Consider the following 12,135-nt stretch of genomic DNA (forward strand, 5'->3'; position numbering starts at 1 on the left):
ACTGCCGGGACACATTCCGCCCTGCTGGCCTGCAAAAACACTCAAAACTATGAAAGGAGAAAAGAAATAAAGGAGGACCCGCTTTGAATTGTTGTTGAACCGTGCACCCTGTGATTGACGTGAGAAACTAGGGGGAGGATCCTGTCTGGGCTCAGACGCAGTTTGGGTTGCACGCTGCTGCTCGGGCATACAGAAACTTCAGGACGGAGAAGAGGCATCCATCAGGAGGACTAATAAAAGTTTTAAAGGATTTCTCTTCGGGAGTCTTCTTCTTTTATCGGGCAGGCTCGTCCCGGTGGAAACATGAAACATAAATGATGTTCAACGTTTCCATAGATGGAGGTTCATTCTCTAAGAACCTGGAGGACTTTGACTCCATCCGCAGTGTTCTCCTTTACAGGTCAGTCTAAACTTCACTTTACCCTCAGTGAGCATACAGAGCATTTACGCACTTTATTTATTTATTTATGTATGTATTTATGTATTTATTTATTTTTCTACAAAGGCGACGTCCCGTGCTTTCATTTGCTCGGAGACACTGTTTTGCTGAAATCCTGAGGGGATTTAAAAAACCTTATGTATTCAGGGAGGTGGAGGCACCGGGCATCAAAATAAAGGTGCAAATTAACAAAATAAAAGCCTATATTGTCATATTTTATAGGCTACTTAAGGCTCCATATTCTTTCAGTTTCTTTACTGGATTTTTTTAAAAAATTTAAAACATATAAATCATTAGCAGTTAAACTGAATTATTACTCATAGTACGTATAATATGAGCAGGCTTGAGCTGTTGTCTGTGTGCTTGCTGCATTATTTTATAGGAAATAGCTTCACGGTGCCAAATAAACCGTTAAGTGTGTTATCGTACGTAAACATGAAGTAAACCGTATCCCCGACCCGTTATAACATGATATGCTTATGTTGCTAATAATTGGCGGCGTGATTGACGGAAAACACTATTTTAACAGGAAACTTCAGCAGGAAAGCAGCTAGCAAGAAGCAAAAGCTTCTGCGTTGTCAGGGGCAACTGTGCTATCCACCAATAGAATTCGGTGCTCACGTGTCACGTGACCACACCACAGCGCTCACCACTGCTTACAACATGGCGAGTGGATGTTGGTGCTTGTTTTGGTGAAAGTTCCTCTGTTTTTTCGCGCTTTTGGTGAACTAAGCCGTCCATAAACCGATGGCCACCGCGAATCCCCGCCACTGTGCCGGGAAAAGTATATCCAGCCGCCACACGGACGAAGAGACAGCCCAGAGCGACGAAGGTAGTGACTGTGGATCCACAGCATCGAGTTTCAGCAGCTCCGACTCCTCAGAGTAAGAACACACTATGTGTCAGAGACTAGAAACGTTTCACCTGTCTGTTCATTTCAAATGTCCAGATAAATGTTGCTTTTGAGTGGGAGTACTGCTAGGTTGTCAGAGAGCGGTGTCCGCAGTTTCCGTCTCCTCCCTTGTGCTTTTCATAGCTCTGGGCAATGTTTTCAACTTGGGAGGTAAACCTTCATAAATAATTACATGCTTTCTTAGTAAATTTATGGATGCCGTGTAAAAGCTACTTACCGCAACTTCTTAAAGTTAAAAGAAGAAAGACCCGAGGCAAAAATAGCTCCAACTCTTTTACATATGATGTTTGTACATATGGTGTTTTTCTCTGTTCTGTTTTTACAGCATGCACATGGTAGACATTGACATATTTTAGGAGTTTTGATATTTGTTCTACAGTTCACTCAGAAACCCCCCAGAAACAAACAAAAGTGCAACATGTTTGTGTGTATTTTTTTAAGGGGCAGTGAGACCTTGACACTGTTACAGGACCTTTCTGTATTTCCACCACATCTACCTAGATTCCTACAGAGACTGCTGCTGGCCTGTTAGGGATCAGGGATGAATATTCAAACACTAAAATAGTGATTATATGTGGTGCACAATAGGGAACAGAGGTCGCACAGAGGTCAGATGTTGGCTTAACAGAAATATGAGATCTTATTAAAGGGTGGCACAGTGTTGGAGTAGTTTGCACTGTCGCCTAGGTTCCTAGTTTGAATCCTGGCTGGTGTCTTTCTGTGTGAAGTTTAGAAAATGCTATATAAATATATAGTTATACAAGTTTTCAGTGGTCAGTACGAGTAGAAAAGTGTTATATAAGTGCAAGTCATTTACATACCTATTTGTTGGCACTAATAAAAAGTAATCTAGTAATAAAGAAGTTAGAATCCATTTATTTTGAGCTAACTGAGAATAAAACAGAGATCAAAGAGGGGTTGGAGATTATAACCATTTGATATAATAGGATTTAAAGCCACCTGAGCTGGCATTTCAGTAAGTGTGGGAAACATATTTAGGTCAAACAGGACCTGATATTGTGTGATAATGGTTGCTTTTCTGCAAAAACAACTGTTGTAAAACCTAAAAAATAAACTCCCCGCTCTCTGAAGCATTAATTCATGATTAATCCTGCATTTATTAATGGCAAACATGCCATTTATACATTCTAAATTCAGCTGCAGTTCAAAATTTGTTGTAGACACTTATTATGAGTGAATTCTTGGAACCATACGGTGAATATGAACAGTACATAAGGCTTAAATCCTCTGCTTTCTCTCAGTGACCTGGAACCAGAATGGCTGGACGACATTCAGAAGAACGGCGAGCTCTTCTACCTCGAGTTGAGCGAGGGTGAAGAGGAGGCTGCGTTGGCCCAGCAGGTGAATCAAGGTGTATCCACCAATCATGTTCGCTTCAGTGAAAAAGAGGCAGAGATCATCACAGAGCAAAACAAGAAGCAGCGCTGCGGCTCACGGGCAAAAGGTGAGCCCACGCTTAAAAAGCTGGCTAGGATCCTGAGGAGGAAACGGCGGCCTTCACAGCGTAGAGGAGGGAAGGATGGGTGTAAAGACAGCTCATCGCCTCCAGCATCAATCCTGAAGAACCAGCAAGGCCAAAGGCAGGGTGTGACTGTTCAGCAGCAGCAGCTGAAGGAGGTGTGTGTCTACCTCAACCCTAAACGTTTAGGAGGTTCTTCGACCCCTTTGAGTGATGGCGGAGGCCTGCTGGAAGCACTGCTGGGTGTGGTGCATCGCCCTGCCTGGAGCAGAGGTCAGGAAGACCCTGCAGTGCTCACACGGGAGGAAAGACTGACTGTTCATGGATTAATACCAAACAGTCCAGCCATCAAATGTGGCCAAATCCTAATTGGTAAGAACATAAATCCAAAAGTCAGCTGGTTTTATCAGTGAGGGATATATTTGTTACTTCAAAGCTTATACTTCAGAGAAAGAAAAGTATCTGGGTAGAAATTAATCACTTAATTGTAACAAAACTGTTTGCGGAGGAGCTTGCGCCATCCTCAGAACTAAACTCCTACCTTCACAAGTGAGGAAAAAGTAGCTATGTAGCCATTAAGATTCTGTAACAATCATCAGCAGAGTCGAGATTTTAGTTGTTTTAGTACTGATAAAGATGAAAATTTAAAAAGTAGAAGAGATGGGAGGAAAAAAAATACAACCAGTGTGTGGGATTTAAAAAATCACCAAATATTGGTATCGGTTTTTAAAACCCTAGATTGGTCAGGCTTTAGTGGAGTCGTGTTTTAGTACTGACACATTAATTTCCACACCACACAAGTGCCCTGCCAAAGCACGGGCTGTAATTATGACGACATAGCCATAGTGACTGCACACAGATTTCTTTTTTAATAATCACCTAAGCAAAGCCTAAATGATGACTCTAGCATGCAACACAAGAAAAAAATCTTAGGGAAAAGAGAAAAGTCTGCACACCGTTTGCCTTCTGTTTAATAATCTGTTTTATTTTAAATTACACAATTAAACTCAAATTGGGATGTGAACTGTATCTAAATGATGTTTATAAATAAAGTTCATTTCTTAGGATTTGTTAATTGACTTGTTATTATCATCATTATCATAGTAAACAAAGTAACCTAAGTTTGTCATATCTTATTTATTTAATTTTGCTTCTTGCAGTGTAGGTAGCAGCCATGTGTGTTGAAACCATAGTGCTAGTAAGCAGTATAAATCTGTCTGGAGCACACTGACCTATCTGCCCTGTTTAAAGAAATTTATTCAGTGCCATATTTTTATTCATGTATTCGCTCAGAGCAGCTTTACATGATTCACAGTTGTGTGTTTTTTTAACTCCTTATTTGTTTATCCCAGGCTGTGTTGGAGTCACTCAGTTTATTGTCTGCTTGAAGCAAAAAGGTTTCAGCTTAGCTTTCTTCTGATTGATTTCCCTTCACAAACACAATGTTTGTGGGTTGGGCTCTTGTGTGTTGCATGACATGTTAGGGATATCCTCTAGCGAAGATCCAAGAGGAGAACAAACTAGGGATCGACTTATGTCAGTTTTATAGGGGGAGATAATCACGTTCAGTTTTCTTACCAGAGCCACATTTCTTATGATCCAGTCCTCACATACTTGTTTGCGTTGTCCCTTCAAAAAGCCTCTGTTAACATTTTACAGTAGCTGAAGCTCTGCGTGCTTGTCAGCGATGAAATCGAGAACAGTTGTGGTCCTGTAACTTCAGCCGAGAGGACTGCGATGTTTATCGCGACTCCAGCGATAACTGCTGCTTTACTTTCAAACCGCAGCTCAGATTTCAGGAGCTACTTCAGACTGAATGCACTTGTGTGATGGCCTTTTACTCTTGTCATGTAACCAATCAGATAGCGGGTGTAGGTGAGATATTGCTCTAGACTTCAGAGTGGCGACTGCAAAGAGAGATGTGGCTGCGTTAGAGCCAAATCAGCAAAATCCAAATGAATTATTTTTATTGTAAATCTGTAAAAATAAAAATAATAATAATGATACCAATGATCAGGAAAATGTAGAATATCATTAGAAGATTGGAAGATTAGCAAAAAAAATGCCTTAAACCTAATTCATCTACTTTAAAGAAAATCGTTATTCATGACCAACTCTAAACCTTTACGATCCTCCGCCTTAAATGAAGCTTTTACTGCAGATTTGCAGAGTGACTGGAACTTTGTGCGGTCAGATGTGGTCCTGTCTGTCTGAAAGCTAAGCATCTCTGAAGTGATTTTCTTCTTGGAGGACTAATCTTTTTTTTGTTGTACCAGCAAACAGAGGAATGCCAGTTGTGCTTCACCACAAATGACTACCCACATCAGTTACGGTTTAGAGGAGCTTTTATGCAGTGCAGCTACATGTTTGAACAATTAGACTGCTTAAATACCTGAAATAGCTCCGTTACTGAGTCGATGGAGCGCTTCTCTGCACAAGAGCAGGTGAAGCTCTTTACCGAATACAAACAGCAGTGGGTTTAGTAGCAGATTGCAGTTGCATATAATTAGTTTTTACAGGAAAGGGGTTGGCATAAAAAAATGAAGGTACATTTCCTTGTTATGGTTACATTAAAGAAATCTGTTTTGTATATCTACCAGATGCTTTCTAACTCTCACTGTATGTCTCAGTCCTAATATACACGGCGTGTCTATCTTTCTGTATGATGACAGTGTATTTGTTAAAACTTGCTGCTTTTGTTCTGATTGAGCCAGTTTACTTGATAAATATATACTTTCTGCATGTTTTTCTCAGGCGATGCGCTCGTAGCTGTAGACGATGTCGACGTGACCTCGGAGAACATCGAGAGGGTTCTCTCCTGCATCCCGGGACCAACGCAGGTCAGTGTGTGCGTGAAGCTGCCAAAATCACTTTTTCTGCTGGTGTTTGGAATTGGTGACATGCCGGTGGTGTAGTCAGTGATGATTTCCAGATCTGGATAAAGCTGACACGGGGAGTTGACGATAGCTCTGACGTACCTGGATTACCTGTAGCAGCATTCATTTATGGCTTTTATGGCCTTTTTAATTTTTTTATTTGACACAGCGAATCAACAGGGAGCTTGTATTCTCAGCCTCTGTTAACAGTTAGCTCCAAAGTGACGTGTTTTTTTGTTTTGTAGTTATGCCTCTGTGAACTACCACGGTGGATTTTAATGAAGAAGTGCGGACTTTCAGCTTATCTTTTTAAACTAGTTTTCCACTAACTGTTTATGAATTACAGACATTTTTTCTGTAAACACAGGCTCAACATTAATTGTAAAGATTAACATAATTTAAATATAAGGAATACTTTTTTACACTGAAATCCTTTGCAGTCTAAAGTCTAGAACCCGTAAACTTCACAAAATGCTGTATTTCCACCTTAAGTTGCTCCTTGTTTTTGGGTCTCTCTGCCTTATGTTTGATTTTCAGTAACAGTTATGCTCTATTGGGTTGAAGAATATCCCATTTCTTTACAAACTCTTGGCTTGTTTTTTGTGTACTTGGGAACTGACCTTACCTGGTCATGAAGCTGCTCATCAGTCAGTTGTCAAATTACTTTTGAGCCTTTTGTATAAAAATGGCTCCAAGTCGTAAAGAGTTAATGTATAACATAAATAAAGCTAGAAGTCTTACTGTCAATATTGGGAGGCCCCTTTTTTATTTGATGGCCACTTAATGAGTGTTTTGTGTTGCCCTCTTTTCATTTGGTTTGATTTCTAAACGTATAAGGCAGCATGTATGCTTTTAAGATCCCGCTGCCTGTCATGAGCAGCAGTTGTCGAATGCAGATACAGATCAAATTGCTTTAAAACGCAGCGGTCCTGCCAAGCTGCTAAATTGTGAGTAAAAAAGCATAAGCCAGCACTGTTTAGAAAGCCTTCAATGATCCTTTGATCGTCAGCAAAGAAAAAAAAACAACAACCCGCAGTCTGCGTCTCAGATGTGCATTTTCACCAAAAAGCAGACCATCAAAAAGAAGGAATTTGCAAATGACAGAGTGTACGCAGAGTTGATGGCAAACATGGCGGATGCACAGGACGGCGGTGTGACTATTTTTCGGTGCCACAGGAAGCTGTTGCGGGACTGAAAGCTCAGCTGATTAGAAGTTGTAGTCGGAAACTAAATTACATCGTACGGGAAGAGCGAGAGAGATTTTTGGGGAAAAATGCGCAGCTCCTCGGGCACCGTGATGACTTTCAGAAACTTGAAATAGAGCTGTGCTGCTGACAGAATCATTGTTTGGTGTGCGTGTGGGTTTGTTGGAGGATAGAGTGTGTTTCTGTGCGCCGAACCTGCCAAATGGAACACAGACAGTAGTTATTAAGTTTGAAGGGACAAATATTAGTATTAAAGTCAGTCCACCATGGCCTTTACCAACCCTGAATGAACTACAGCTTTTCCTTTGTGCCTGCATGTGTGTGTCCATCCATGAATGAGCGGTAAATGACTGACATCAACAGACTGGAATTCTAGCAAGAGCACACTCCAGTCTAACCACATCCTTATTATTTATGATGAGAGAAAGTGCTGCAGTTAGCCCACTCGGCCTCTTTACTCAGAGATTTCCCCAATTTATGCCCAGCCTCTTTCAAACTGTGGTACACCCTTATTTTTCACGTCATTTCAATTTGATGTCCACAGCTCAGAACTTACCGCTTTCATCATCTGTGCACCCAAAATAATTAAAGATATGCTATCATTAAATCAGTTTGGTTTTTTTTCTTTCTTTTTTTTTTACAGCTTTTAGAAGTTACTTTGCAGCACTGAGTTTGAAAGGTAGATCAGCGGGTGTTTCTCCAGCGCTAACTTCTTCTTTAATAATACCCTTAAATTGGCTCAAATGGCCGAGCTCCCAGATGTAGGCGCCTGCTGGAGAGGCGGGTGGCCTGTGGTTAGTGCTGACAGGCCTTGGAGAGTTCTCAGGGAGCGATCGCTGGTTTAAAGAAATACGATTTAAACATTTTGACCAGGTAATTTGATCTTTTTTCTAAAATATATTGGGTAGGCTCCATGTAGTCTAAAGTTGGGAGAAATAAATACAGATTTATACCTTTGGAAAGTCTGCATCGGCTTATTATTTACTTCTCCGAGCAAACAATGCCCGTGTTAGAGTTTTAGCTCCAGATTGAGTTTTTTTTTCTTTAGAAAACTGTTCGCATAAATCAGTGTGAGCGGTTCTACAGTGTGCAATAAATGGCATAGTTCACATTCTGTGTTTCACAACCAGATTGTAGTTTTGGTGTGACTAGTGACAGTGGAGATGTAGTGGTTAAAACTTACTCACTGTGGGTTGAGGTTAAGTCTCAATTCTGTTCACTTCGCCTTTCTGCTTTTCCTGCAAACATTTTACTTAGAAAAAACGACTTAAAGCAGCTTGGTTCACCCCATAGGGTGCTGACCTTGGACAAGAGATAAACAGCATGCAAGCACAACCATATTGCTTCAGTTCATGTCAGCTTATTAACTTTTTATCAGGAAAGACACTTAACCCTTTAATCCCAAGTGTATCATGTTTGATACAAGAGTTTTTGAGACCTCTATATCAGCGGTCCTCAACCTTTTCTGTGCCACGGACCGGTTTAATGTCAGTCAATATTTTCACGGACCAACCTTTAAGGTGTCGCAGTTAAATACAACAAATAAAATGATACGACCAAGAAAAAATTGTGGTATTTTGTAAATATAATAATAAACGCAAATTCACTGTGTAATTGTGTAACTTTATTAGCAGCGTCCTCCTGAAATGCGCCAACAACATTGAGAGTAAAATCCTCCTCTCTGCCCCTTAATGCTCTCTGGTCGCTATGGTAACGCGTAAATATTTCTTTCAAAATCAGACACACAGCTACAACACGGGAAAAGACCGAGTTAACAGTAAAAACCCTGAAAACTATAAATTTCACACCCGATCCTCAACTCTCGCGGTCCGGTACCAAACGACTCACGGACCAGTACCGATCGTGGCCGGGGGGTTGGGGACCGCTGTTCTATATCATCAGTGTGATTTATAGGTTTTTGTTTAAGGTAAACAAAATATGATTGCACAAAAATGAAAACACACGCAAATTAATATATCTTTTTTTATGTCCGATGGTCAAATAAACATACCAGCTTAAAAAAAGTAATTAAGTGCCCTGCCCATATGGTATTTATAAGGCTTTTTATTTACTATTCATTTGGAAATCATGAAAGTGGGACTGCGCTCTGTGTTTTAGCAGGAGCAGTTTCTTATAAACAAAAGTCTTGAGTTAAAACAAAAGAAATTGAGCTGGTCTATAAAAATATCCCATAAATTTATACTTGGTTAAACACAGTATTTTAAGCAATACTCTGCTTTGCCCCTTTGTGCCACGCTAAAGTCTCACTGGCGCTCACGGGTTGAAATGCTAAATAAAATGTGATGTGGTGAGAACCTGACTTTTTTAGCTGAAGATATCTCAAATACCAACGCTAACTGAATCGTTAATTTTTGGGTTTAATCCTCATATAAATGTGACCTAGTTTAAGACAACCACATAAAGGAAATGTCTTTTTCTTCAGCCGGTTTTTACAAAAGATTCATTACATATAATATTTATGTGTGTAAAAATGAAGAATGAAGTATAGCTTTGGCTAATATTGTGTAGTTTAGCCACAACAAGCTGTTGTCTCCCCATATCAACTTGTTGAATGTTGATTGCATGAAAGGTCAGGAAGGTGTAGTAGTTGTAGCTCACCATGTAAGTTCTCATGGATCTGCGTTATAGGTGGCAGTTAGCTGGTGTAATAGGCCACCACGTCTGTTCACCGATGGTCAGTCACAGTGGACGTAGGTGGCCTCCTTTATTCATCTCTCAAACCATATATCTCTCTTTTCTTTGGGTGCAGGTGTACAGCTGAGTCCTGTCCTGTTTTATTGCCTGTTTCAAATTCCCCTCCAGCATTTGAGTACAATTCAAACCCTGTGCTTCTGTGACAGAGCCTTCCACAAACTATAGCTGTGGTCTTCTTCCAGCTCAGCTTCTGCTTTAACACAGATTGCCTCTCTGTGTCATAAATCTGTTTGATATGATGCAGAATTCGCATTCGAATGAATGATGGCATATTTTCTAGTCCCCGAGGCAGTGAAGTAACCCCAGACTCTAATATTTCCACCACCATGCTTCACATTTGGTATGAGCGTCTTCTCCTGAAGAACTGTCTGTTCTAAAGACGTCTGGTAATACTAACCCTGGTCCGTGTGTCCATCCGTCTGTAACTCTGACCCGTCTGTCTGGAGCACATTATTATAAAAAGCCAGGGTTCACTCAGATGGTTGTTTTTTTGTTCAACTTATAGTTTTGCTCTATTGCTCTTTTTGGAGTACAAAGTCTTTTTCCTGGCACACCTCCCATGTAGGTTAAATTTAAATGAGGTAAATTTGTGCAGTCTCGATCATAGATGGACTTCGACATCAAGAGTTACCTACAGGTCCTCTAATGAAATTAGGGAGTTCTTGGAGACGTCTTTTAACATCAGTTTGGTGTTGGATTAAACTTGCTTGGGCCACCAGCCCTTTAAAATCTCTGCCACTTGTAGGTAATTTTCCTTGGAGTGAAATATATTTTTAAAAAATAATTTAAATATGTTTTTTTTTCCACGTCCTTTTCCTCCTAAAGAGCTCTTTAGGTCTTGGCATTATAGCAAACTGAACAACAGACCCTAAATGTTGCTGTCACTCATCTTCTATTACTTTTATTTTCGTAGATTAAACAGTCTTTTAATAAGTTGTGAAAAGACTTGCTTATTTGTTTCAGTGTATCATCTTTAATAATATCCACAACATTTTTTGTCCCGCTTTTAACTCAGCTTTGTTTTGATTGGTTGTACCTCATAAACAGAAGGTTTGAATGGTATGTGGGCGGGGCTTCTGCGCTCACAGACTATGTGCTTTGATGAACATGATAGTGATATGGTTTCTATACCACATCATACAGATTAAAGATTTGAAGAAAAAAATGCGTGGAACTCACTGTTTAAAGCACTCTGAGTTCTTTTGCACATGCTCAGCTCAGTATTTGAAATTTGACCACGTTTAATATGACCACTATAATCCAATGTTGTATAACCACTGACAGAAAACAAGGAAAAGCTCCAGAGGCCTGCTTCAAATTGTTAAAGGAAGGAAGAAGGTAAAGCTTTATTCATCCAGCTCTTCCTGAGCAACTCTTGCACACATTATGTTAACCAGCTGTTCCCTCTCACATCTGGACTCTGGCTCTGATTTACTTGAATTAGCATCAGCTTAGCTCCATAATTGGCCTCTGTGGCGCTGACAGCCTTCAGCCCAGAGTCAACACAGCGTGTGCGCAGGTATGCCGCTATAGCGTGTCTTTACTGTGAGCCGTCAGCACTAACTTCAGCCTGAACGATTCTTTAATTCAGTGTTTGCGTATGAGCGCACATACGTCCACACGGTCTTTCTTTGTGTTGATTCATTTTTGGTGTGTTTCTAATCTGTATGTGCATAAAAGAGGCTCTCTTGAAATGGAGAAAGCAGTAATCACAGGGCCTAACTAAAAAGTTTATTTAAATAAATACAGATCTTCTTTAATCAAAACTCCAGCACGATGATTTTAATTCATCTGTCTCCAGACTCGTCTATCGTGTCCTAATCTGTGAGGTCAGCAGGCAGCCTCTGACTCCAGCTATAATCACACTTAAATGTAGGTCTGACAAATTGTTTAAACAGAGACACCGCAGAGTTGCAGTTTCTCATCCTCCTGTGCGTCTCGGACACATGTGTTTCCATGTGCGGATGGTCCGATTTCCATGCGGCTCTTGTGTCTGTTTCCACTGCGACTTTCTATGAATGACAATGTGAAATGGAGGACTGTGGATGGAAAGTAAAACTGCTGCATGAATGAGAGCAGCAGTGCTGTCCGCTGCCTCAGCGCTGTTCCTCGGCCTTGTGAAGCAGTCTGGTTTTAATTTTAGTCAAACACACACACACAACCGCACCGATCTCTGCTATGTGTCATGCTGTGGTTAAGCCTAGATGTCAGTGTCACTTTCTCTTTGACAGTCGCCGTCCCGCTTTTCACTTTTCTCCTTAGTGAATGTGTAATGATTGAAGGTTTTTTTTTTCTTTTTTCCCGTCTTTTGGAAGCATGGCGCATATGCACACCTCGCCAAGTATAATCAAGTGGAGACGCAGTGACTTGCAGAATTTTTAGAAATGAATGAAATCTCTGAGAGGCCCTGGCAGGCAGACTGATGAAGTGATATTGTAAAAGAATGGCTGATTTTCTTCTTTGTCTCTCGGTTTGTTCCTTTACACTCAGAACTATTTCTCCGTAGT

General features: G+C 40.5%; 1 protein-coding gene across 2 annotated transcripts in view; it reads left to right on the forward strand.

Annotated features, from left to right (window-relative positions):
* The window catches only part of intu (inturned planar cell polarity protein), a 26,132-nt gene continuing 13,997 nt past the window's right edge, over window positions 1-12,135 (forward strand). Inside the window, exons 1-3 of one of the 2 annotated variants that reach the window (XM_026162341.1) lie at window positions 1-400; window positions 2,615-3,204; window positions 5,587-5,672. In XM_026162341.1, the coding sequence (XP_026018126.1) occupies window positions 315-400; window positions 2,615-3,204; window positions 5,587-5,672 (762 nt within the window). In that variant the 5' untranslated portion in view covers window positions 1-314. Of the gene's footprint in view, window positions 401-1,066; window positions 1,324-2,614; window positions 3,205-5,586; window positions 5,673-12,135 lie in introns of those variants that run through there. The other variant, XM_026162340.1, reaches the window with a different exon arrangement.

Source organism: Astatotilapia calliptera, chromosome 3, assembly GCF_900246225.1.
Source record: "Astatotilapia calliptera chromosome 3, fAstCal1.2, whole genome shotgun sequence".
NCBI classification, from domain to species: domain Eukaryota; kingdom Metazoa; phylum Chordata; class Actinopteri; order Cichliformes; family Cichlidae; genus Astatotilapia; species Astatotilapia calliptera.